General features: G+C 37.9%; 2 protein-coding genes across 2 annotated transcripts in view; one reads left to right on the top strand and one right to left on the bottom strand.

Annotated features, from left to right (window-relative positions):
- Positions 1 to 1,727: 1,727 nt before the first annotated feature.
- On the top strand, positions 1,728 to 7,887 carry LOC104164546 (von Willebrand factor D and EGF domain-containing protein-like; the record flags this gene model as incomplete). The annotated part of the gene is made up of 4 exons (XM_009703900.1): positions 1,728 to 1,823; positions 4,954 to 5,058; positions 5,470 to 5,565; positions 7,576 to 7,887. Coding segments are annotated over 4 exons (407 nt in total), but the record flags the coding sequence as incomplete, so codon positions are not given.
- Positions 7,888 to 15,205: 7,318 nt separating this feature from the next.
- Positions 15,206 to 27,602, bottom strand: part of VWDE (von Willebrand factor D and EGF domains) — a 37,029-nt gene continuing 24,632 nt past the window's right edge. The window contains exons 16-30 of the mRNA XM_009703899.1: positions 27,149 to 27,263; positions 24,966 to 25,216; positions 24,629 to 24,848; positions 23,943 to 24,080; positions 23,297 to 23,407; positions 21,086 to 21,763; positions 20,659 to 20,754; positions 20,478 to 20,573; positions 19,859 to 19,954; positions 18,440 to 18,535; positions 18,008 to 18,103; positions 17,414 to 17,509; positions 17,219 to 17,314; positions 15,912 to 16,007; positions 15,206 to 15,366 (exon numbers count right to left, since the gene is read on the bottom strand). Of these exons, the coding sequence (XP_009702201.1) occupies positions 15,206 to 15,366; positions 15,912 to 16,007; positions 17,219 to 17,314; positions 17,414 to 17,509; positions 18,008 to 18,103; positions 18,440 to 18,535; positions 19,859 to 19,954; positions 20,478 to 20,573; positions 20,659 to 20,754; positions 21,086 to 21,763; positions 23,297 to 23,407; positions 23,943 to 24,080; positions 24,629 to 24,848; positions 24,966 to 25,216; positions 27,149 to 27,263 (2,442 nt within the window). The remainder of the gene's footprint in view (positions 15,367 to 15,911; positions 16,008 to 17,218; positions 17,315 to 17,413; positions 17,510 to 18,007; positions 18,104 to 18,439; positions 18,536 to 19,858; positions 19,955 to 20,477; positions 20,574 to 20,658; positions 20,755 to 21,085; positions 21,764 to 23,296; positions 23,408 to 23,942; positions 24,081 to 24,628; positions 24,849 to 24,965; positions 25,217 to 27,148; positions 27,264 to 27,602) is intronic.

Raw genomic sequence — 27,602 nt, 5'->3', positions numbered from 1 at the left:
AGGTGGTATAATTTTTACAATATTTGTTCTAGTTCTCAATGCCCTTCATTTAAAATGTGAGGGTGTGTTGTATTTTTTTTTTTGACTCTGAAATGGGATGCTGAAAATTTCATTCAGCACTGTAATCATTCATGGAGTGTTGTTTTATTTAGAAGCTAAGGCTAGCAGGTGGTGATAAATGATGTATAGCTAATGCGCTGCATAGTGGGGATGAATAACTACGCTGTATGCACTGTTCCAAACAACTGTTGGATCCTACACATTTTTGGGTTAGGGGAGATGTGAAAGATTGTTGGAGATGCAGATCTGGTTTTGAACTACAGGGATGAACTGTCTGGTATTAAGAGAACCACTGAATGCTTGCTCTCATAAGGTCATCAGTGTAGAAAAAAAAATGGATAGATGTAGCTTCATCCCTTGTTCTGTCAAGAAAACTGAACTGAAAACTATGTGAAATAACACAAAAATAGAGTTTTTCTTAAATTGAGAGCTCTTGTATGGCATTTCCAATGAACTGAAGGCATCTGGTGAAACAGTTATGCAGAGCTGAGTGCTGAATGGTTCTTTCATACATGTCTGTGTCCTTTATTTGCATGCAAATACTCATTCTGCAGATACTAATTTGAAAAATCGTCTGTTCTTCAGTTGGGTTGCTTGAGAGTGCTGTAAGTACACGAGGGCAAAATCAGTGTGGTGTTACTGCTCGTCTTTTCCCTTTTCTTTCTGCTGTTTCAGGCTTCTCACCCATCCGGTCAAAGGATGAAGCAATGTGCTGTAGAGAACTCACCTCGCACTTGCAGTTAATTCAGATGAGACTCTCTGAAACGCATGGGTTTCTAAAATGTGTGTGTGAATAAACAAATGTTTTCTCAGACACCAGGGCTGATTCAGGAATGATTTATGAGTAGCAAGGAGGTCTATGTGATAGGTAATTTGTTTTCAGGCTGACTGGACTTACCCAGAATTTTGCAAAATTAAGATTTTTATTTGTGCCTTATCCAACCTGTCCAAACTGTCAGCAATGAAAAAGTTGCAGAATCTGTGATGATCATAGATGCTCTTCTCCCAACAGATAATTACAGTTATGGCAAAGGTTACATTTCTCTCAGATGATTTCTAAACAAACACTGTACATTTCAGAAAGGTCTCTGAGAGGCCAGCTGAGGCAAAAAAAAGAGAGTGGAGGAGAAGGAAGTGCTGACTTACTTCTGGAAACATTTTAGAGAAGAGGTATAAAGAAATGAGCATGTAGTTTTTCTGGAGAGGTATGTAGGAATCCAGTAAAGAGTGTAGTCTGATATTTCATCCTCAGAATCAGAAGATGCCCCTGAAGTTGCAGCATTTTTTCTTAAATCATTTCTTCTTACCGCCTCAATTCTCATGTGTCATTTCTTGACTTCAATTATCAAAAACTGCTTTGGCAGTCCACCTGTGTTCCTTTGTTCCTTTTTAATATGGCTCTTTGTTCTGCCTGTTCTGTCCAGGGTCCAGAATCTTTCTTAGTTTTGAGTGTTTAAAAGCTTAAAATGGTGGAGTGCAGTCTGTGCAGGGAAACTATTTCACCTGATCAGCAATGTAGAGTGGCAGGGCAAATATATCTTAGGAAAGGTGAAGACAAACTGAGTACTCAGAGACTAAAATAATGTGAATTTCCTATGTACTTAAGTAGTAATTTCTGTAAGCTTCACCAGTATTTATCCAAGCTTTGTTTGTTATCTGTCTTACAGCAACTTGTTATCCAAAATGCAAGAATGGTGGGGAGTGCCTCAGACCTGGAAAATGCAGATGTCCACCTGGCTATGGGGGTAGATACTGTCATAAAGGTGAGTAAGACCCAAACAAGTGATAGCTTGGAAAGACAAGGAGTTTGAAAACAGATAAAATTAATTTTTGACTCCTCAAGTCCAAGATCTAATGCACTTTGAAATAATGGCCTTAATTCCTTAGATGTCTGACCTCACTGTCAAAAAATGCATAGCCTAGAGGATCTGCATGCTTGCAGGAGAATGAGGTGGAGTATATGTACTGAAATGTGTTGTAAGAATCTAAGAGAATTTTGTCCTTTGGAAAATACCACATTTATGTGTTATGTAAATATTCTGTTTAGCACTGTAACAGACTTTTCCTAAAAAATTAATGAGATGACTCGTATAGATACATATTTCTTCATCACGTGGTTGAAACTTTTGTGTAGTATCTGCAGGATGGTAATATCGAGGGCGAGTCGCTAAAGATATGCATGGCAATATTTTTTTGATAGATAATGGGAGATGACAGAGATGAGGAGTAGCAAAGACCAATTTTTATGGTTTTGTGAAGTCTATTGAATATATGCATGGATTGGAAAAGGCAATCCAAGAAAACATTGTTATGTTGTTATGAACTGATCAGAATACTGATGATAACTTGAGTTCTGGGATAAAAGGAGAAGCAAACTTGAAATACTTTGAGGGGAAAATTATGTAGTAGGCAAGGTATCCCCAGAGAGTGAAGCAAAAGAAAGCATTGTTTTCTTTCAGAGGAAAAGCCTCAATCTAGCACTTAAATTTCTAGAGGTTCTTTTTGAAAATATGCTAGTACATCAGTTGGGCAGTCATCATTGTGCTGAGAACTTAATAAGCATTCTGTCTGACGGTGGTCACAGCAGCTAGCAACACCTCACAGGATTCTCTGTTTATGAGTCTTGTTTATTCTGCAGGCATTGTCTTTGTTTCCTTCAAATGTGAAATAGCTACAAGAGTTTACTTGGAGTGTAACCTAATGGCTATTTGGGGAAGAAACTCAGCTAGCTTCTGCAGTTCTCTGGAGTCTTCTTGTTGTTGGGTTGTCTGGGTTTGTAGGTGGTGGGGGGGTTGTTTTATTTTTTTAATAAAGCTATATTTGGTATTTTATGAAGAAAGCATGACCTGAGTGTACCTAATGTGGTAACATCTGTCTAAGTTTGCAGAAGCTTCAGCTGTAGCTCTGGGATGTCAACTAGACTGAATGGGAATTCAACCGCCAGTAATAATAATTTGATATCAAAATTGTTAACATTATAGAGGAACAAAAAAGATGAGGAAGTATCTTCTAATGAAGATCTGTATAACACAATATTGTTGTATAATGCATCAGGAAATAACTCTTCATTTTGAGTAGACATAACAGTGTTGACAGCAATGAGGTAAACTGGAGCATGGTCAGCTTCATTTTCCAGCAAAAGGATTTTTTATTTTTTTTTAATTTCTTAAGAGCCAACTGAAAGTGTAGATTTGTGGGGTCTTGACAGGAACCCAACAAGAAAGGGGACCTTGATATTTTCAGAAAAGCCTAAATCAGAAGCAAGGCGAGAAGTACTACTTAAATAGAAAAAGCAAAGTGAGGATTCAGTTTATGTTAATACTACCGTCTAGACTTGGACTTGTAGTTGAGTAAAAGTCCTGCATGTATTTGTTACCACCTTATACCTGTAAGGCAAAGGATGTGCTTGTGCTCACCTTTAAGGTGGAGTACTGAGGCATATGGAGCCTGGATGTACAAACTTGCAGTGTGGTGCAGTGTGCTATTACAGAATCGCACAGAATCACAGAATGGGTGAGGTTGGAAGGGACCACTGGAGGTCACATTGTCCACCCCACCTGCTCAAGCAGGGCCCCCTAGAGCCAGTTGCCAAGGACCACGTCCAGACAGCTTTTGAATATCTCCAAGAATGGAGACTCCGCAACTTCCCAGGGCAATCTGTGCCACTGCTTGGTCACCCCCACTGTGAAGCCATGCTGACTATTCCTGATGATTTTCTTGACCTTAACGTGTCTGGAAATGGTTTCCAGGATCAGTTGTTCCATTATATTACCAGGGATTGAGGTGAGGCTGACCAGCCTGTAGTTCCCTGAGTCCTCCTTGCCCTTCTTGAAGATTGGAGTGATATTTAATTTCCTCCAGTCTTCAGGTGCTTTTGCCAGTCACCACAATCGATCAAATACAATCAATATTAAATACATTAACTTATACTGTGTGACAAAGAAATATGCAAACAAGCTTTGAAGAGCTTTTCCAGCTGTGCTGGTGTTGACTGGTGTGTCCTTGTATGTTTGGTATTTGTGCCAAAAATCTGTTAGCTGAGACCATGGTCAAAACTTGTGCTAGAACAGAGATTTGGACTTTTTTCTACCAAGTATCAAGCAGACATCCCAACTGTCCATCATTATAATGAAGAATAGTTGTTTCTCTTCAATACGGTGAAGGTGATGTATACATTCTACATTCATGCTTGTGAAAGGATGTGTTTGATTGTACAAAACAGTGTTTATGCCATATTTCAAAGGTGGTGCACACCACAGTTGATACCAATCATAAGTCTGGCATAAATAATGCTTCATTAATAAGGCCTTCAGGGCTTTGACATGTGGAACAAATATAGAATGAGGAGGCTGACTTAGTTGGCCTTTGGGAAGGCACCACTCAACTTGACTGTAGTCATAGGTTCATTTGTCAAAGTAATATCCCCTTCTCTTCTTCCTCTTGTTATGTGTAGGTCCTGCCAGGTAAGGAAAGATGTGAATCCTTGACCACATGTTGCTGGCTTACCAGCTGTGATTTGGCAAGATCGATAAGAATATGCATGTTAGTAACTAGTTACTGTGGTGTAGCTGGTGAACAGTTGGTTCACAGTTGGGGAGGGGAGGAGCTGTGCCATAGCAATAATCATGTTTGTTTGTTGGTACTCTCGGGCTAAATGCTCAACAAGCTTTTAAGCACACGCTTAACTTTAGCTGCATTTTGAGCTGACATTTGCAGATGTGGTTCTGTCATCCTCACTCACTCCTTATCGAACTGTGCCTTGCTCTGAATGATTGAAATTTTAGTCTTCGCAAACATGATAAAACACATAGTTGATGGTAGACCAGCTGTTTAAAGATGATTATTTGAAGTCCTATGCTGCTTCTGAAATGTACTGCGTGTGCTGTTCTGCAGTAAGCTGTGAAGGAGGCTGCCAAAATGGTGGGGAATGTATCTCTGTCAATGGAGTTGTGAAGTGCCTTTGTGCTTCTGGCTGGACAGGATCGAGATGCCAAGAAGGTGGGTATCTACATTCATGAAAATATTTTTATTGGTTTAAAATATAACTGCAGTAACAAAGACATTTTAGGAGTATTAAGAGGCTAATAGGCTAATAACTATGGAAATGTCATTGCGTTACTACAGAAATGAAGGACCTACATTGTTGGTAGAAAAAATAGTGTCAAATTATTTTACATTAAAGTGTGCACCTGTTAACATTTAAACCAAAATTCTTAACACGTACCTAAGTATTTTTTTCCATTTCCGTGATCCTGGAAGTGCTTTTAGAGTTATGCCAGTTGCATATCTGGCCTGGAAGAAAATGTTTTTTGCCATTTTGATTTGTATCATCCTGAATCTTTCATTCTGTCAGGATTCTTTTCTATCAGTTTTATAAATCCTGCTGACTTACTCATTCTTTTCTTCTAGCAATTTGTCCTCAAGGTTGTCGGAATAATGGAGCTTGTGTGGCTCCTGGGATTTGTAGCTGTCCAGCTGGATGGGTCGGTGGTGCATGTCACTTAGGTAAATGACTTCTGACATTTTTCGTTTATCCTTTTCTCTGCTTGTTGGATTTACCAATATAGTGTTCAAATTTTCAGTGCCAAACAAAGCTGCTAGGAAGGTATCTTAGAATAGTAAATGAGAGCTGCTTCTTCATATTAGGGATCTTACAAGTAAGCATAAGGAGTAGATGGCTTTGCAGTTTGGTCAGAAAGACAGAACTTTTCACTTTAAGTAAATTCAGATTTTGGTTGTTGCCAAATTCATTACTTGGTATGTCTTGTCAGTGTTTCTGACCTATTTTCTATGAACCGAGACCCCAGTATAAAGAACTGAAAATAGCCATTACAGGAACACTATCACTGGTTGTAGGATCATTTTATGTTAGCCATGAGCTGGAGGGTATTTTGAGAATGTGATAAGATGTGGGAAAGTGCAGAGAGTTATGAAGGGAGGCGAGCTTGTGGGGCAGGAGATAGATAAGCTTGAGAAACAAGGCCATGGGAACAGGATGAGACAGGGAGCTTGTATGTTAAACAAAGAATTTGTGTTTAATTTACATGGTGTCTATGCATGGCATAGACACCTGTCAGAATCCTTGCTAAGGTGCATGATAGTCATGTGGACAGTACATGTAACCAATTAGAGCTTGAGCAAGCGCGTGTACGGAAGTAGAAAGCAGTATATAAGATGTAGCCTTCTGATTAATAAACGACTTCTCTGATCATCATATTGATGTGCTGAGTTGTCCGTGCCTCGCATGAACAAAGAACCCCACACTGGTGATGTGGGTTAGAAGCTTCATTAAATTTTATAGACATGGAAAACTGAAACTTGCTTCTCTCTTTGAGGATAAGTCGGCAGAATCAATGCTAGGTGCTCTTAGAAGAGTAAGAGGAAGCCAGCTGTAATCAAGATTAGTACTGACTGACACTCTTGCTGAACAACCACTTGCATTTTCCCAAATTTTGATTCACAAAAGCAGATGATTATAAAAACTTTAATCTAGCCTTCTCTGGCAGGGCTTTGTATGCTCATAACATCACTGCCCTAATGCCAAAGAAATAATCCTGAGACTGTAAAAAGGAATGGATTTTTTGTTTGCTCTCTGGGAAACTGAGAGAAAGCTCATTTAAACACTGCTTTTGAACTGGGTATCGTGGGTGCAAGGTCTCTGGATTAAATCCTCTGCATTTGAAATTTTGTGTGGCTGTGGGAATCCAAATCAGCTAGTCTTAGTTCTTCTGCAATATATATAGTAAGCAAATATTAACAAATAATACTTTAATGTTCCCATTTGACCAGCAAAATGTTTATCCTTTGTATTCATCGATGTATCAAAATAGAGGGTGATATTAAAAGGTAAGTACGGGAGATGCAGAGAGCTTACAAAATGCTTAGCTCCATTCCCTGCACCAGCAATAATGGTAGAAGTGTTCAGGTCCTTAATGTCAAAATAATCACTGTTCCTGAACTAACTAGATCTGCATCCAGTTTGACTTCTGTTGGTGCAGATGCTCATAAGCGAATTGCAGCCCCTGGCTTGTTAAGTGACCTGATGTGTAGCTAGGGGACAAGGAAAGCTGTGCCCGCGCAGTCCTCCTCTGCCCTTCTTGTGGGGGAACAGAAGGGCAGTGTGTGAGCAACAGTAGAATGTGGCAACTGTTTCCTCATGGATGTGGATCCAAGAACCAGCTTGAATAGGTTTCAGCAAGAATTTTTATTGTTCCCTCATTTTCATGGAGGCATCCATCTCAAAAATAACCTGTGCCTTAAAGAACAACGGAAATGATAGTATTTTAAAAGGGGAATGGAGCATGAATAAGACTAGATGTACTGTGGATATATTCCTGTGAAGGCCACGATGCCATAAATTGAGAGGCATTGCTTTTCAGTTCTTTCATTATGCTTTTATTTATACTGTCCCAGTGCGCTCACCAGGGAACAATTCTGCTAGCACAGTGAGACAAAGAAGAGAAATGATCCTGTGTTAAGCTGAAGACATACTATGTATCTGGTGTCTCATTTCAGCCGTATGTAAACTACCTTGTCAACATGGAGGAAAATGCATAGCTCCAAACGTGTGCAGATGTCGACTGCCGTACTCTGGTCTGCAGTGTACAAAGAAAAGGAAGGAATGAAGGAATTTCAGCAAAGATAAGCTGCATTTTCTTCATGTAACTCTTCATACAGAGATGAAGTCTGCAGCAGTGGGGGACCTTAAAACAAACATGGTAACTAATTGATTTCAGATAGCTTTTTGTCTTCAGTATATTAAGTAAATGCTTTTCTGTAGGAAAGAAAAGTATTGCTGATTGTAACAAAGCTGTTATAGGTATCCAAGTGTGTGTAGTGTATGGCACACGTTTTCTTCTGTTCTTACTTTTTCTTTGTAAGCAGAAGTATTAAGTCTTGGTTGATACAGCTGACCTTGAAATAAAATTTACTCTTCAATAAAGTACTTCAGAATAGATCTGTGCTCTTCCTTTTCATTTTTTTTCCCCTTTGACTAGAATTAATCGTGTTTTTAAAAAGCACATGAAACAACATATCTTAATTCAGATCATCAGAAGTGAATGTTAGTTCAAGTATAACTTACCTTCAATAAGGTTACACAGTTGCCAGAGGAAACTTGCAGAGTTTGCATCTTTCTGGAACATCAGCAAACTGCAAAGCATCTTATTAAAATCCTGGTTATTGCTTTAGGTATGCTTCCTGTCCCCCCCCTCCCCCCCCACAAGCAGATTTGGATCTTGATCAGTTAAGCAGTATAAAAAACCCAAAACTCACTACTTGTTCAGACAGTTCTAGTGTTACTTCCTGAAAGCTTGGTCCATACTGATACTGTAAAGGCTCCTTATTTTGACTACTTTCACAATCATATTATCTGATCATCTCTCAACTTCTAATTATTTCTTTTCCTTACCCCAGTAAGATAGGGAAATGTGTTTATCTCCCTTCTGGAGGTGCAGACATTGATGATTCATTCCTATTCAATACTGCGTTGTTACAGGAGCAATATAATGGGAGGCTACAGATTGGCAGTGAGGAAAAGGAAATCATCTGTCTGTCACAAATCACCTGTGTGGAGGATGCTGAGGCTTGTCTCCTGGACGTGTTCCAGTGTGGCTTCATTTAGGTTTTGCAGCCTTTTGAATGGACTGCAGATTGGACTGAGACTCCTATGTTCATTGTTTCATGTCTCATCTCTGCTATTTCTTGAAGGCTACAGTTGAGGAAGGTTTTGCCAAAACATGGAAGTTGAATCAGTTAACTTTCTGAATGATGCCCAAATCAATTTTTTTTTGAGACAGAGATTGATTTTCATGGTCTTCTAGATGAAACTAGACTTTTTGGTGGGAGAATTTCAACTATGCATTGCTTTAATCCATTTTCCTATGCATTATTTTAACGCATTTGATGGAATAGCATTGTCTCTGTGTATAAGCTCCCTTACCAGAACATGTAGCTTTCAAAGGCAGAGTGACTTATATGGACATGCTTCTTCAGGGATTACAAGCCACCAAGCATTGACAGGAAGCAAAGGAAATGGGGATCTTCTCAGTTACCAACCTTCTCTAAAAGAGAGAACCTAAGCATACGGAGGGCAAATGAAAGACAATGGTACAGTTCATGAGCCTTCTGCTTTCTGTTCTGAGCAGTTGCTGCGTTGTGTAGTTGAGAAGCTTTCCTCTGCCCTTGCTTTGGAGGCTGTTGCATCTGGTTCAGATGAAACCTGCTGCGGACATGTGTTGTGCAGGTTTTGTTGCCGGGGCAGGGAACAGGGTAAGAGGAGTGTATGTTTTTTGTGCTGCTTTTGCTGTGATACACTGGATATTTCACACATGATTGTGAAAAATGTGGTTTTCATCCATGGAACAAGATGATTTCATTGACGGTTCTGGAGCAGGCTTTATGATGAAATTCTGTGTCTGTATCACAGTTCATTACAATAATCATGCCATAATTTAGAAATTCAGGAGTTAAGTTGAATACCGTAGATGATATACTGGTTGCAGGGAAATGAATGGAAAAAAAATATTCATTGCCTCAGACCCATGATTTCAGAGTAAATAAGCAGAAGTATGTAAATGTAAAGAGGCATAATAGCGCAGTATTGTTCCTGAAAAGACTGACTTCTACTAATAAAGCCAAAAGTGACAATAATCATTATTAGAAGCCAAAAGAGATACAGCATCGTTAGGAACATGAGACCAGGAGAGAGACCTGTAATTGGTGTTTCTGAGCAGGCCACAATAAATGCTAATTTAAATGGTTCCCTGTTTAGAAATGATTGAAGTAAGCAAGCAGTAATTTGATGGCACACAGAACGTGATGGCATATTTTAGAAATACTGCTTGAATGTAGCACCATCTACTGGCTACAGGGTTTTTCTTTGGGGTTTTTTGGTTTTGTTCTTAAGAAACACCATTTAAATTTCTGCAATATTTTAAGAAGTGAGTTTAAAAGTGAATTTTCTAGTAGTTATTTTAAAGTGGAACAGTCTCAGAATGTATTATGACAGTCCAGGTCCCCAAATTATTATTTCCACAGTTCCACATACATTTACAAAAAGAGCTGTCGGTATTCCTTGTTTTTTCTTTGTTTCCCACATGCTGGAGGATTGAACATACTACTTACAGCATGTGATCTTTGGAGCTAGATGTGTCTTCCTGTGAAAAGTTAGTTATGCATGCAGCTCAAAGGTCAAGAAAAACACCACAGAACACGTTACCTCCCTTATTGCTTAGAGCGAACTGTAACACCTTATACAGATGCTCAGATTTTCACTAAAAACAACTGGAAAAATTGTAGGGGTATTGCACTGGTTTCGGTTTTGATATTCTGCCTTTTTAGGGTGTGTGCAGAAAGGTGAGAAGTGGTTCTTTTTTTAATTTACTTACATGCACATTTTACTATTTATATTTTCTCTTCTACTCTAAGTGGTTATAGCAAGAATGGAGTTACTTGGTTTATCTGTAAAATATCCTTTATTGGCTAAACTAAGCTGTGAGTGGAAGTTGAGTAAAATGACCTGACATTGCCATGCGATACCTTTATACAAGAGAAGCAGCATAAACATCTTTAGTCATTAGTAACACTTTCTAACCCCTACATTTGGTTTTGTATATGTACCCAGATGTTATGTTTTATTGAGAATTTAAACTTTGGATTTTCCCATTTGAGCAAGTAATGGAGTAGATACAGCCAATTTGTCAAGTAGCTTGAGCTTTTATATGGATTTACTTTAGGGTTTGCGCTGATTCTTCTTCACAGGTTTGCTTTTGGTAGATGGAAATATTAACTTGCTTTCTGTTCTCAGCTATGAGAATATATACTTAACTTTTGTAAAAGAAAGAGCTGTTCACATGGGGCCCACTTTTTTGTTGTTTTTTTCTTTTTTTAAATCACAGCCAACATAGATATAAATGTAGGAAACTAAGTCCTTGCTAAGAGTCCTTCCTTCAGAAAACATTAATTATGCTGCATTTTAAAGATCTTTTCAGGATCATCGGCAAAAGTTAATCTGCACTTGGGAGAATTTCTGCTGGCCTGTGGAGCAACTTTAGTGCAACCAGATAGTAAATAGATGATGTACATAGGTACCTTCTGGCACTGTTTAGTATTTAAAGAGATCATGCAAGAAAATTCAGTGAAGATACCTGTATTCTGTATAATGTGCTAAGAATCACTGTAAGATCTTCAGTTTAGGACAAGTTGCCCTTCGTTCCATCAGAGTAGAACTGTGGCAACTCCTGCAGTATGCAACCCTTCTCCCCAACTTCCAAGTCCCCTAACTCTTTGGGGCCTAATTTCAGATTGCATTTTGCAATTCGAGAACAATTTTGTTAACCTGAGTACACAAGCCCTGCCTCTTGTTAAACTGAGCAATTTTACTGCATGGTTGCAATGATGTGCTTTCTAATTACAGTGAATTCTGTTTCATGGGTATGAATGATGAACAATCTAGTAACAAAATAATTTCAACTGATCACATAATTACTGGGCAGTTTTGAAGTACCTGACTGTCTTTATGCATGTACTAGTAATTTTTCTGCATCATGTGATGCTGGAAAATAGCACAGCTTAGCACTGAGCATATTGAACTACTGTAGCAAAACTCTGGCTGTGCTTTTGTTCACACAGCTTGCATTTGGAAAAGGTAAAAGAAATAATTTCTGCCTTTAGAACCACTGAAAATAAATGGAAAATACTAACATTTATGATTAAAAAAACCCCTTTATTCAGCCTGAAATCCTAGAAGGCAGATATATATTAATTCAGTTTTGTGAATGGAGGGTTGCACAAACTTGTTAACCAAAGTACTATTAACAGCATTCCTGGTGGATTTTTCCTATCTCTCTTTAGCATACCACCTCTGTAACTGACACGTGGCACGGGGGTTATTACCATATGAGATTATGCGACATTGGTGTTTGCATTTTAAAAACATTTTCAGAACCTTGTGTATTCAAAGCATCATCCTGAGGCATTGGTTGGAATAGCTAGTCAGGTTTTGTTCAGAGATCTTTGTGAGTTGTGAGAAACAAAGCGGTTCAAGTGGAGTAGGTTTTAAATAATAGAACAGTTCCCAGACAATCAGGCTATCAGCCACTTGGATGCTTGATTGAAAGAAACTATGAAACCACTGAAATTTAAAATGCAAGTGGGAAACTGAGAACATTTTTTAAATACACCAGTCAGACACTTGCAAAACCATCAGGTATCATTCTGGAGTGACGCTGAGCTCTCAAAATGCCACCTTACTTTGCAAAGTGACTTAAGAGGACTGTCAAAAGGTGAGCAGAAATCTGGGCACAGAGCTGCTAACAGCTATGATTTGGCAATCGGCATCCTATAATGGCAGTAAATGGCAAAATGAGCTCTATTTTCTTCCCATTCAGAATTAGTGTATGTAAATTCAATATTGCTCAGGAGAACGGGAAGTCGTGACATTTATTTTTGATTTCAAAACCAGAACAAAACAGTAAACTTCAATGGCTTAGCTAAAGGGACGTTTGTATCTATTACGAGAGCTCAGCTGGTTGCAGCAGGAACTGAAATGTCTTTTGCAGCTCTAGGGGAAGAAGATGGTGGTCCTCTGTGGGAAACTTCAGAAAAACTGGAATTTTATTTGTTCAAAAACCTATCTGGCAGCTGGTAGGTGCCAACAGTTCATTGGAGTAATAGGTCATGTAGAAAACTCCTCTATGTTGTTTTTACAAATACTTTCTGATTTGATATATACGGATGGCATGATGGACAGCAAATTCCTCCTCTCACTAGTTCCTACTTTAAGATTCAGCATAGCTAAAAGCATTGTCAAGTTTCTCTAAGAGACTCAGGGACAAAATTTCCTCATATTACTGAATGCCATTACAAAACAGGAGCATGAAAGTCTTAGAGACACAGAGGTCATTCAGTAGCTGGGTACTCAACTTCGTGACTGTAAGTAATGAAGTCAAAACAGAAGCGTCAGTATCTGGCTCCTGGCTACAGAGGCTTGCCATAGATAAACCAGAATTATTGTGCCTCTAGTTGACTGGTAACAAGACATGTGGCCTTGCCTCCATTGTTAGTAGCCAAGCCTAGGTTTAGGTTCCCCCTCCTTCCTCACTACTAGCTAGTCATTATAACAGACCAACGCAAATACAAGACAAAAAAGAAAAAAACAGTTCTGCTTTTTCTTCTGTACGCAGCCAAATAATATGTAAACAATGTTTAAAAACAGAAGGTACCATTCACAAGTGATGAAGTGCTGCCTTTTCTCCCAGAGACACTCAGCAGTTATCACGATCTTGCTCCCACAAAGAAAATCTCATAGTCCAGTTGACTGCATCAACGAACTGCAGAAATTTGGGGTTGCATCATTCATCAAATCTGTGAGCCCAGTGAAGAAGCAGAGGCTGTGGGGTTTGTGCATGAGGTAGCAAAAAATTGTAGAAATATACATATGTTTTAATGACTACAAGATTGTTGTTTTGAAGCTCGCCAAAATTCATGACTGTAATATGAATCTTTTAAAATAATGCTTCTGGATATTCTTTTCATTTAAATAAACTCTGTAATTGTCCTCAATCATTTTGCTGTTTTCAAGTCTCATATATCCATGCAGCATTGCAATTTAAGTGATACACTTCTTTTCTTCAACCATGATGCCTTTGTACCTTGGAGAGAAAAATAAATAAATAAACGTAAAAAGAGACTTTAATGATGCAGCCCATTTTTATTACAAAGTTTAAGGATCAATTTTAATGAATCTCGGCTTTCCTGATATGCAGAAACACAACACTAAGTTAAACTTGTGCATATAGCTTGATTATTTCTTTAAGAAAATGTGCCATATTGGTCAGTGTATGATACAGCACTGTCTGACTGATCGGCAAGGTCTTTTCTAGATTAAAAATATACTAATGCTCTGCAGGATATATTTATGTAAACATTTAAATCAAAATTATTTCTTTTTTTAGGTCATATTTTGGAAATCCATGTTGCAAACATTATAGCCTTATCTTTATAGTTTTATATTTTCAAAATGTTTATGAGCATTTATTAATTTTTTCAATTTCTTAACTTGCTAGAGATGGGGCAAGTATGTTTATCTGCTATCTGACCACAAATGGTATTTGCATTGTATATTGGACTTGATAAAGTAGAAAAAAGATCTGAACTCCCAGTAGTTTCAACTGAGAGAAACTGAGGCTGGATTAAAGTTAAAACATTGCTGTCTTCCCTGTTTTTCACCTGTTTCTCACTAAAAGAAGCAGTCACATTATAGGTTTTACATTAAAAGACATAACATTGCAAAGTACTAAAAAGAAAGGAAAGCTGGGATGGATAGAATATGCTATTTTGGCTGCAGCAGGAGACACCAAAGAACTAAATAGTTTTTAAAAAAAACACAATACAGGTGTGAACAGTGGCATGTAATTAAAGATGAGTGTAAAGGCACAGCACCAGCATGCAGTGTTAAAATTAGTTCAACTATGTCCCAGCTCCACCAAAGGAATTCTACTGGCACCAAAAAAGTGTCTAGATATGTTGAAATGAAAAGATGAGAAACATCACAGATAAAGGGAGAAAAGTAGAATGCTTTCTACTTCAAATATCACAAAAAGTTAGTTGTAATGAAATGTTTAATTAAATTACTTCAGTGAGTGACTGTCAGCACCCAAGGGAAGGAATACAACAGAAGATTATGTGACAAAACAGAGAAATGGTCATCATTCACTATAATGCAAAAAAGTAAAGCTATTCCCAAAGTTACACTTGGGGATAAGGAATGTTTGTATAAAACAGGGATGAACAGAGTGACATTATTGAAAAAGATTAGGACTTGACTCGATGCAAGCTAAGAAAGTCAGCAGTGGGATACTCTTCCCCAAAATAGGGCCAGATGCTGGAAAAGAGAATAGCGGTTGTTATGAAGGGGATCGTGCTGCAGCCACTTAGGGAATGATAAGAGAGAATCAATCAGCTTAATTTGAAACAAAGGAAATTTACTTTAGGTGTGGAGAACAATTCTGTAATTATTAGAGCCTATAAATTACTGGAATAGCTCTTATGAATTTTATGAACTTTTGCTCACTGGAGACTGAAAAGAAGAAATTAGACAAACCCATTTGGTATATTTCATGCTGCTTCATTGGACAAGGGTGGACTAGATAATGACTCCCAAATCGCTGTATCTGTGATTGTGTCTTGACTCTCCAATTACCTGAATTTTCTTCCCACAGAGGACTCCAGTATAACCAGGACGACAAGAGCATACGTTAGGCAATACACACTTGCCTCCAAACAGACACTTCTGGTTGCACACAGCTAAAACAAGAGAGGTACATATGTGGTTTTATTCATGAAAACAACTTGGTGAAGGAAAAGTGGCTACGATCTCTATATACTTATTCTGCCTGCTTATAGGAGCTGAGAACTTGGTAGGTATTGTCACAGGGAAACACCCCTCAGTGTAAGAAGACTTCAGAGTCATGTGGTGCCAACAATGTTCCTATGCCTATCCCATCTCCCATATGCTTTGATGCAGATTTAATAAGGGAACATGCTGAGGGCACGAATGAAACTGAGATAGGGAAACGAGTAAGGTGTCTTTTAACCCATCCTACTATTTCAAGCTATTGCAATGGCCTCTCAGGGCTGTTGCAGCAGTATACAGTGTTAAGAGCAAGCCACCGCGTATTGCCATGGTCCAGATTACCATCGTATGCTGGAGGGCTTCAGAAAGGGCAGAGGAATCTCTACTCATTATCCTGCCTTTGACACAGATCTAGGTTAAAATACAACCAAGATGCAGGACTTCTAGGCACTATGTGTTGCTGAAGCAAAAGGTCTACATGTCACATCATTCTTACGTGTTTGACACTGGATTCCTTCCCACTGCGGAGGACAATGACAAGTACTCGGTCCAATACACTCCCCACCATTCTTACATTCCTGAAGACAGATGGCTGCACAAACATCATCACAAAGTTTGGTTATATCCCAAGTGATTACTTTTACTTCTTAATTTACATTTCAGGATGCCCACAAGAGGTTGATTGCTTTCTATACACAAGAGTCACATCATCTTCACTGAAAATCCATCTAAGGTAACAGGGTATTACAGAAGAGAGGCAACTAGAAACAAAAAGCCCTATAGCCAAAGCACACATTGAGATGTTCTGATACATCACAGATTGCTACAAAAGCCTGAAATACTGAATGAAGTCAGCATCACTCAATAGCTTTGTTTTGTCCAAATTTACCTTTCTAAAACTTACACCTTAATGAGAGATCTTTTGTTTGTTATGCAACTTAAAACATGGTGAATCAACTCATGAACATTAGATCCAGAGTTATTTTCTAGGACCCATTTTTCTGCACATTCGTCCCTGCTTATTAAGCCATAATCTAAACCACTATTATTTCTTATTGGTTACTTGACTGTTTGATAATCAAATCTCTCTTCCACAGCATCCAAGAATATCTCACCCCTGTCAACATGGTTAATACTTTTTTCAATAAAACTTTCCAATAATTATAGAAAGTAATACAGCAAAAGCTGTTTTTCCTCCATGCCATTAGGGAGCTCATTGGTCATATCACTATCTGAGCCTCAGGTGGGTACTATGACAGACATTAACACTTTATCTACTGGATTTCTACCAACCATCCTCATGCTGTTTTTCATGCAGACTGTGCTTTTATTCACACTGCCACATTTTATTTATGCACCATCAATATCTGCATTAAGATACTATGCAACTCACAGCTGTGCTACCATCACAGTCCTACTTCTCCCTTTCCTAAAGGGCTTATGCCCATTGCATCTTCTATTCCAATCATTTCCCACAAATTGAAATTATTTCACTTCATTGACTCAGCTCTTTGCAAAAATACAGGTGCTTCTTTATTCTTGTTTAAATAAGAAAGAAACAAATATTATTTTTAATACAAGAATTTAAAAGATATTTTGGTCTCATGATTTAGCCTAAGAAATGCATGGTATTTGTTCTCCATCCTATATTTTGCTGCCAAGTTACAGACCATTATTTTTTCAATGTGTGTATATTCCTGAGTTCTTTGGCACTAACTTCATATTACTTGTGTGGACAGAGTTGTCCTTTAGTCATATATTACTTTTAAGGTATGATTCTCCTGTTAACTGCAAGATACTTACGAGTGTTACATCTTTGTCCTCTCCATCCTGAAGGACAAGAGCAAATGTTTGGCCCTATGCACCTTCCTCCATTCATGCACCTTGGCTCACAGACACCTTAAAATCAAAACCATCTGCTGTTTAATACATTTAACTGATTACAGAGTAATTTACTGGATACTTTTGGATCCTGGAAAGATTTTAACAGTGGCTTACTTTTTTCACATCTTCTGCCTGTGTACCCATCAGGACAAGTACAGACATTATTTCTCATGCAATGACCACCATTCTTACACGGCGGGCTGCAGACAGCTAAAACATACAAACAGGAGGAAAAGGCTGTAGTTTGCATTTTGTTTGACTTAGCAATACACTTCTAGGAAACAAGAGTACAACACTAGAATTCTGATAGCTTATACAGACATTCAGCACTATCAGGCCTGTCTTGTAAAAATCATATTAATGTGGATTGGTGCCTACATCAGTAGTAAAAACAAAATCAGATAAAAAGAGGTCAAGGTTGGCAACTGTATGTGTACACAAGTAACCAGGCTACATAATATATAATGGAACTGGTTGAACACTGCTGAAAAGTTGAGTGGAAGACAAGGCAAATTTTGAGTCTCCCTTCTCCTTGGACATTCACTGAACCAGCCATAAAATCTAAAAAATAATGTAATCTCTATTTTATACTGCTTCTCAGGTATATGACTTGATTGTGAATTTTGTGTCTTATGGAAACAATGTTTTCTCACAGATTTCCTCATAATGGCAGGTAAGAGGGGAGCGGAAAAGAAAAAAAAATATTACCATTCTGACACTGGGCACCAAAGAAACCATGTGGACAGAGGCAAACGTCTGGCTTAGTACAGGAACCACCATTGAGACACACAGGGTCACACCTCGCTGCAGAAACAGGGTCAGGAAGAGTGGGAAGCATGACATCCAGATAAAATCTATAAAATACCCGCTTCTATTGCAAGGAGAGGAATTAAACACCTAAGATAACCACAGGTAACACCATTCACATAAAATCTTTACCCAAAATTTTAGGATCAGTATTACTTTCTAGAGGCGTTGCCAGCAGCAGAACTAACACACAGAGACAAGACGGAGTGGAGGTGCTCTGTGGAAGTAAGCAGCTGCCCATCGCTGCTGCCTGAGCCACACGGTTCCAAGTTTCAAAGTATGGGAGGTCCTATGTGTACTCTCCCAGGAATATGGAAGTTGCTGGAGCATTACCTGTACTGCATGTAGGTCCATACCACCCAGGTTTACACTGGCAGATGTCTGGAGTAAGACACTCACCACCATTTTCGCAGTGTCTGTTGCAAACCACTACCATCCAAGAAGTTGGGCAAAAATAAAAAAGAAGAGGAGGCGGGGAGGAGAGAAAGAGGTATGTTACAAATTATGCTTGATTCATTTTTCAGTTCTTTCCCAAATATTAACACTGGAAATAACACACCATTCCACTAGTTGAAGAGGAATTGCTGAATAGATTAATCCAGTCTCAAAGCCATAAAAAGCTAGCATCCGACAATAAAGGTAAATAAAATCTCTTTTAATGTAATTATCTATGGTTTGGTTATATTCAGTGTTAAAAATCTAGAAAATTTCGAATAATTCTAAAAAAAAAAAAGGGAAATTCAACACTAAGAGACAAATGGACACTGTTACATGATGGATTTGATGGACTCCAAGAAAGTTCACTCAAGTGTCCTCCATCACTTCCGCAAGTGCAGCTGCAAGCATAGAGTGACACAAGACTAACAAGCAAAGACATTAAAATATCGTGGCTGTGGAAAACCATGAATCACTTCTTCAGGACAACATCTCATTCTCTTTAGTATTGCTTAACAAAGAGCAGCATTTATTTTTTTTCGTGTCACAACTGAAACTAGAACAAGAAAAACTAACAATAAAGAGTCCTGGGATTTGAGGAGGAGATCAACAAAGGACTTTCTCAATTCAGGGTCAATAATGCAGTGGCACATTCAGGTGAATGATATATAAACAGCATGTCTAAATTTAGGCGCTCTGAATGATAAAAATTACCAGTACGAAATCTACTCAAAATTTGGAGTTGCCAAATTGCAGCATGTAGATTTTGCTATGTAGAAGACAATTTATGTGAGATTAACTAATTCCAATTTTTCAGCTATGATCACAGCAAATTTTCCAACTTTTGTGCCATGTTCAAAAAAAAAAAAAGACCTCATCATGTGTTTCTGAATTCAGTTTTCCTGTATCTCATTTTTTCTGACTCACCATTCACTGATACCAACTTCTGAATGCACCCCAGCATCTAACCAATTTAAGATGATGTAAGTTAGAAATCTGTAAGGACATATTAAACATCTCTGTGTGTTCTGAAGGTACTATCACATACACAACATGCTATTTTTCCACATTCGTGAATCATAAATAATAAACTATTTGCAATTTTTATTGTACGTTATGTTTTCAAAGTTACATGCAAATGCTATCTAACTAATGTTCAAAAAGCCCAAGTATGAGAGCCTTCAAAGAGGCACAGGTATTATGTCATTTACTAGCATTAGACAGAGTGCATCAAAAATTTAAACCATAATTTGCTTTCTTGCTCCTGAAGAACAGGAGAAATGTTCTGTACTCTTCTCTTAATGCATTTTTGCTTACTTGTGTCACATCTTGGTCCCACAAACCCATATGGGCAGGTGCAGAGATTTCTGGCCAAGCACGTGCCTCCATTTTGACAGGGTGGTTTACAATGTGCTGCAGATACAGAATTATATTGTTCAAGAAATCACCTCTAAAAAGACACATGGATTGGTTATGCTTCAGAAAAAGGGAAATGTTAATAATTGACACTGAGCAAAGAACTGGAAATAAAATAAGGAGATGTGTGTCATGCCTTTTGACAAGAATAAGTAACAAGAAGAACTTCATTCCAATAGAGCACACAGAGTCCCAACAGTGGTGGTCACCTGAAGAAAAGAAATCTGAGACAATTTCCAGACAGGACTTCTGACTCTTCAGGAGTGTTTAGCTTAGAGGCATCTACATTCACTGGTGAACTCCTCTACTTACTGTGAAAGCTAATTTTAGGAATATCCAATCACAAGCAACATTTACAGTTTATATCAAAAAAGTAGGATATATACCAACACATTACTCAAAGAGTTCTGTTAAAGTAAAATGAACACACCTCTTTGCTGTCAGAATGAACAGTCATGGAAGTTAATTACAGCATCCTTTGCATATTTATGGATTCAAAAGCAAAAAATATTCTATTTACCTTCCTCACAAGTGGAGCCACTGTATCCTGGCAGACATTCACAGACATTGGGCTTAATGCACTTCCCATGATTTTTGCAATCAGGTCTGCATACAGCTGTGCAAAAAAATCAACAATGATCTTCAGATCATTAATTTGTGGATATGAGTTACCACAGGCTAAATCAAAATGCCATACTCACCAGCCTGACAGTTATAACCAGCATAACCAGGCTTGCATTTGCAAATATTGGGTGCCACACACTCCATATTTTTGCCACATGTTTGTCTACATCTTGCTGAAAGGCAATGAAGAAAACAAAGAAAGTAATAAGGAAAATGAAAGTGGCATTTCAGCATAACTGTGTCTTGCCTAACATAATGAACGGATCACACAGAATCCATTAGGTCCCTGCCCATAAGTGGGGAGCCTGAGACACATCAGAAAAATATTTTTAAGCATATCCATACAACTAAAAGCCTGTAGGCTATGCCAATATTAATAATGAAAATGAGAAAATTCAATACTCTATGCATTTCACTGATCACACAGTAACAATGTACTTTCAAGTTATAAAGATGCCACAAGGTTCTTTTCTGCAAAGCATTTAGTGCAGTTATTTGTAATACCTCTGCAAGTGAAGCCATCTCCATAATAACCATAAGGACAACGACCACACTTGACGCTTCCATCCTGACTTGGCTCACAAGGTACGCCAGGAAAACAGGGTAAATCGGTACAGGTTACTGCTTTAGGAATCACAATTTCACTCACTTCAGGAAGCATTGTTGGTGGGATGGTGACTTCAACAAGGACAAAAGGTAAAAGATTTGCTTTATGCTTGGCTGATAGGTGCTGAACTCTGTGAGCATTTCCAACTTTGAATACTTTGCTTGGCAAAGAAAGCCCTTTGCTTTTATTTGTTCTGCTGCTAGGAGAAGTCTTCCTGTCGGCCTCAAAATAGCTGTAGGCCTCAACTTGTGCTCTTGTTTTCTTCTCAGGTGATACAGCATGGCTCCTTGAAGATGCAGTCATCACAGCATGTACTGAAGAACTCTCTTCCATGTTAGCAAGGTGACCACTGATGGTGCTGAGAGCATGAGCAATGTTTCCAGTAACAGCAGGTTGTACAGAAGCACTTCTCTGAGAATTAAGTGATTTCCAAGCGGTGATTTTTTTTACTGTGGAGGCTAGTGGAGTGCTGCTACTGACCATTTCTGTAGAAATAAATCTCTCGGGGACATCTGTAGAACTGGGAATATAGCTTGAGATGCTTAAATCCTTCTCAAAGAATGATTGTTGAAAACCTACAGCGTGTTAGAAAGAAAGGTGGGAAAAAAGCACAGGAATATTATGAGACATTTTTTTCCTTCTGAGGGTAGGGAATGACTTCTGAATAGAAAAACGTACAGCCCACTTATTCTGTGCTTTAGAAAGTCTCTCCATGTGGTATATCAGCATATATGTGTGCAGTAGAACCTAACTCCTAACTGGCAGAATTGGAGAAGATCAAGGTATTCTGGCTACGTCCTTTCCCACCCTCACCGTGGCCTTTTCTTGGCTGGAAGATAAGGAAAAAGCACTGTACGTATAAGAGATTTTCCCACACCAGACCAATAAACAGCTTTACCGTCAGAGCAAATTACCACCTCCATATACTGCTTCCAAGTAGATAACTGAAACGGAGTTTAAAGAAAAGATACCACTTATGGTTCACCAGTGTGTCTAAGTGCTAGTAATGAGCTACAGTCTAGAAGCAGATATTTAATTGCAAGTATGTACACGCTTATACTTACTGATGCACCATGGACAGTTATTTAGGTGAATAATCCACCACCTTGTAGCAAAAATATTACCATGTTTTACTAGCCAAACTTTTTTATCGACTTTCTTGAAGCTTCTGCATGAGTTTTATTAGTGGCATGTTTCACGTGTTCTGTAAACAACAGAGACTGACTCAGCCTCCTTGTTGAAAGGAGTGCAAAGTGAATGAAAAGTTCTTCATATACAGCCCAGGAAAAGCAGATGGTCTGGTGGGTTGTGGAAAGGAGTATGGCACTGTAATCCCAGAATGGCAGAATGCCGTATATGGGCTTTTATCATTATGGGGCAGAGGAAGAATGAAACTGGAGGAGATTATCCAACCTAACTTAAGCTCTGTCCCTAAGCCCATTTAGAACAGTACTAGAAAATGGTCTACAAAAGGTTAAACTTTACTGAATCTTATTACAGAATGCTGTCTCCCACTGCTGAAAAGCAAACTGTTTTGCAGCTGATGAAGAATTATCCAGCACTGGCAGCAGACTGAGAGAGTTTTCCTCCTCCCCCACTAACAACTCATAGATAAAAGGAAAAGACACATGAGAATTTCCTGCAAAGAAAGTCCCAGCAGGCACAGAGCTGGAAATGCCAGCAACACCGTTTATGGAGTTTTAGAATTAAGACATTCACTTGCTATATCCTTCACCCTTCCTTTGAATTAAAGTAGGAAAATGGCATTCAACATAATGCCATCAACTTTTGCTTATCTCATATAACAGATGTCTCTATCCCCATGTTACCTATTTTATGTCAGTGGTTACTCACAACAACAAAAGGCAACAGTAAGAACGTCATACATCACACTGTCAATAAAAGGACTTGACTGACCTAAGGGAGTTGTTGATATTGACATTTCAGTCACATTTTTCAGAGCAGAATACAACCCCAGTAATGAATTAAATTGAGTTAAACTGAAAAATTAAAGTGAGTAACATAAAACTGACTAGAACATTTATTTGCCAGCTATATTCTTATCAGTACGTGAATCAGAAATTCCTTTTCCTTAATCAAAAAATCACCTTTTTTCCCTCCAATTTCTCCTGTGAAATCCTTTCTTTCAACATTAGTGTCTTCAAAGCTTTCTAAAAACAAAAGATGTGAAGGCACATTAGTAGTTACTTTTGCTTCAACTGCAAATAAATTACAAACGGAGTTAAAGTTTTAGTACATAAAAATAACTCAAAATTCAGAAAGCAGATAAAAAGTAAAAATTCTTAACAGTTTTCAATAGAGTATTTTAAGAATACAAGTTTTTCAGTAATTGCATTGTAAACAAATGTTTGGGCACCTTATTTGGCAAATGCCTTGCTTTGGGTTAATAGTTTTATGTTTAGCAATTTAATAGAAAAATATTTTGTCAATAATTGCTTATATTATGAAAACAATGCAGAAAAAAATTTCATTGTATTCTACTTTGATATAAAAGAATTGGCATATTTTGTATCTATTTTTTCTGGTCATCTGAAAAAGTGTTTTACAACTATGTGCAGTCTGATGTTCTCATCAACTGAGATTCTGCTCTAGCCATCAACAGAGACACAGTTCTTTTTTGCTGACTAGCAAAAGAGTTCTAAGTTACTGTTAGAAACATGAAGCACAAGTAAAGATATTTTATCTGAATGACAACAAGACAATAGCATTCTACTGAAAAACAAATAATTTTACCGTAACATGACTTCCCATCTCCTTGCAGATTATTTGGGCATGGACCACAATAGTAAGAACCAAAAGTATTGAAGCAAAATACTCCAGGGAAGCAAGGACTGGATACACATTCATCTACATCATCTCGACAATTTTCACCTGCATTAAAATACAGAATTTTTTTAATAATACTGTGTCACTAGACTTTGACAGGGTGTTTATAAAAGATAAAAGTAGAATGTATGCAGGTGCTGAAATACTAAAAGGACATCTGTCAAGTGCAATGAAGTATTTCAGTATGTCTAGTAAGTACAGCTGACTAGGTTTGCTATTCACATTTTTTCATCTTATATCAACTATCTTGCTTATTGTGCAATATGGAGAAGATGGGCTGTGAGGACCACATGCTTATCTGCTGGCATAGGAGGAATCACACTGTAACCAAACTCATCACTCCTATGTTTCACTATGTTCCTCTGCAGAGGAAAACAATGGAAATTTACTCTCATAATATAAACAACCATTGTATTAATGCAAGAAAAATCTTGATGTCACATAACTTCATCACAAGATCATAAAATTTCTTCATACTCTAACAGTAAGCTATGTAGAGTCAAAAATTTAAAAAAAAAATAGTAGACATAAAATTAGAAACTCCTATTTATCACTAAACGTGATAACTGTGTGTAAATAAAGTAGCAATTTACCTTGAAGTTCAGGTGGACATTCACAGTAATAGCTGTTTATTCCATCCACACATCTGCCAATACCACACTGGTTAAGTTTACAGTCATCAGTATTCACTTGACAGAGATCACCTTCAAATCCAGCCACACACACACAAAGATATCTTCCACTTCCAGGTGGGAAATTAATGTTTGTCACACATGAGCCATTATTTAGGCAATCACACGATTTTACACTGACCTACAAGACATGCCCAATAAGACAGTTTTGTTTTCTTAATGAACTAGCAATGAGTTTTATAATTAGATATCTTAAACATCTTACTAGTAAGTGTCATTTTACTGTAATATTCATTACCTCTATTTCTACCTTAGTCTTTGCATTGCAGTCATCTGTCAAAGAAAATGTTAATTTATGGAGATTCATTGACAAAGCTTTCCACAGAAGGAGACCTGATGGGGAAAGACTGGCACCTTCTGGACCAGAATCCAATGTGAAATGAATAGCAGAGCCCTCTGGATCTGAAGCCAAAAACTGATATACAAAATCTTCTCCATAAAAAGTCTGTAGCATACCCTGAAAAGTTTCAAGCATTGGAGGCTGGTTGTCTGTAACAAAGGAGATATTTTCCTCTTTTAAGCAAAACTTGCAATATACTTCTAGAAATTCAAATTAGCATATCTTTCTATTAAGGAAGTCACATGTAATTATTTCTCTTCAAATCTAATGTCATTTGAATAGCACAGGAAAAAAACTAGATATTTTCATTATAACTGTAACAACACAACCAAGAAATTACTTATACTATGCAAGAGCTTGTAAAGAGGCAGTGCATCTCTACACACAAAGAACTCAGAATTTACTGAATTTAGCCACTGTACTTTAACCATGCAGAGATAGTTTGCAGATGAAAGTACAGGAATCCATAAAACTCAGAGGTGATTGCTGTTTCCTTTAACAAATAAATAGACATTGTTAAATAATACTTGGGAACGGGCTGCAGTGACTATCTTGGCAAAACTGAGCATGAGGTGCACGAGGTGATGGAATAAGTGATTCACTCATTGTTCCTAGGAAGGATTTCAACCACACAACTTACTCATTTGTAAGTTTTAGTCTATTTAGATGCCTGCACTGTTGAGCTCTAAGCTATTTGGCAGGAGTAACTAGATTTCTAGAGACATCAGGTGAAAACAAACAAACAAAAACCCGTCACCAGGACAAGTTCTGTGAAAGAAAGAGAAGCCCTGGGGAGAGTGTAGGTTTTGTAGCTGGGAATAGGAAGGTGATTAAGATTGCTAAGTTTTGGGTTACAGTGACGTGACTGCTCCAAGCGGGAATCCACCCACTGTGGCAGAAAACATGAAGAGGAAGAGAGAAGAAGCTGTTATCAGTGTCTCCGCAGCTAGATTCTGACACCCTGTTCCTAATGTCATCCACTCTGGAGAAGAGGTTGTGCTCCTTGGTTTTGGGGAATTGCCTCTGGTTTACATTTTTCTCCCATTTCTGACTTTGGCAATATTGAATTCCAGTCTGTGGTTGTAACATGGAAATCCCTTGACTCCCTGACTGCTGGATGGGTTTCCTTTCATTCAGGTTTCATTCTTTTGGAACAGATATAGCTACCTTGGCTTTCAGTACAAGTTTGAAGTAGGAAAAGATTCAGCAAGACAGGCACCAGAAGTTCCACTCATACAGGACCCTTCCCAATCCAGACAGAGTCTTGCCAGCACATTCACCCACGAAAACACTGACAGAACACTTGTATTTGAGATGTTATGGAATTGGGTTGATGGGGCAGGCTGGATGGCTATTAGTAAAGCCCCAAGAGACGTCGCATTTGGTGAAGGGACCAATATCATTTGTATATCCAAAGACTAAGATCTGATCCAAAAGAGCTACAACTTCTAGGCTAGAACTTTGTATTTCGAAGAAACAAAATGAAGAATGTAGACATGGGTCTTCTTTTCATAGTGTGGTTTCTAACTGGACTGAAGGATGACAGCCTTGGATATACTTTCAAGTATTTATTTAGGCCATGTATTTATGCCATCAGTGTGGATTATGTCCAAATATTAAGTGGCTAATAAATATGACATGCCATTTAATTCAGTTTGTGTCCTCCTTCTGTTTGGTATCAGAGTCATTTGTTGGAAAATATCTTTTATTCCTAAATGTTGAAGACAAATATTTGTGGATGTAGCTGTGCCAAATATCAAAAGACTTCAAAGTGCCAATAATGCTGAGAGTTGTTAATTTTCTTTAGTTTTTTGTAATGGCTACTGGGGGTGGGGGGCAGGGCAAGAAAAAAACCACCTGACTTTTACATGTATGGTCTGGAAAACAAAGTATCATTTTCAGAAATTAGGAGAAATGTCAGATGAAAACCAATATCAAATTACAAGCTAAAGTAGTGGGTACTAAGCTTTAAATGAAACACTTAACTAGTTAAACTTAAAACTTCACTATTTCCATAAATTTAAAAACTTAGTAGATTTTAGACTTCTTGCTATCAAAAAAAAAAGCTATTTAGAACTTACTTTCAACAACTGACCAAGTTAATTTTGATATGTCAGGTCTGCAGAGTAAGCAAGGGCTGGTTGGATTTGTGTCTCCTTCACCGTAACAGAGTCCATCTATGTTGCATGTTTTCTCCTTTTAGAGAAATGACAACGCGATTCATTAATTTTTGGTTATCAAACAGTAAATCTGGATGAATTTGTAAAGTGTCAAATAAAATCTAATCTATTCTGCACTTCCACTAAAAAACTAAGGTTGTTTTTAAATCTAAACAACTGACAGTATATCTGGTTTTATTTGGTAATGATATGAAGTGCTTTTGGTTTGATTATTTCAATTCAAAACTGCCTCATCCCAGCCTCTCTTTCTGTGCTTATCATTTCTGCACATGGAAAATCCCTGTTGGAAACAAGAACAGGGTAGGTTCTGCTGATTTTTTCTCTATTTTCTTCTGCCTGAAAAGATGCACATTTT

Source organism: Cariama cristata, unplaced genomic scaffold (assembly GCF_000690535.1).
Source record: "Cariama cristata isolate BGI_N322 unplaced genomic scaffold, ASM69053v1 scaffold11967, whole genome shotgun sequence".
Taxonomy (NCBI): domain Eukaryota; kingdom Metazoa; phylum Chordata; class Aves; order Cariamiformes; family Cariamidae; genus Cariama; species Cariama cristata.
Note: the sequence above shows the minus strand (reverse complement) of the source record. Positions and strands in the feature narration are given on the sequence as shown.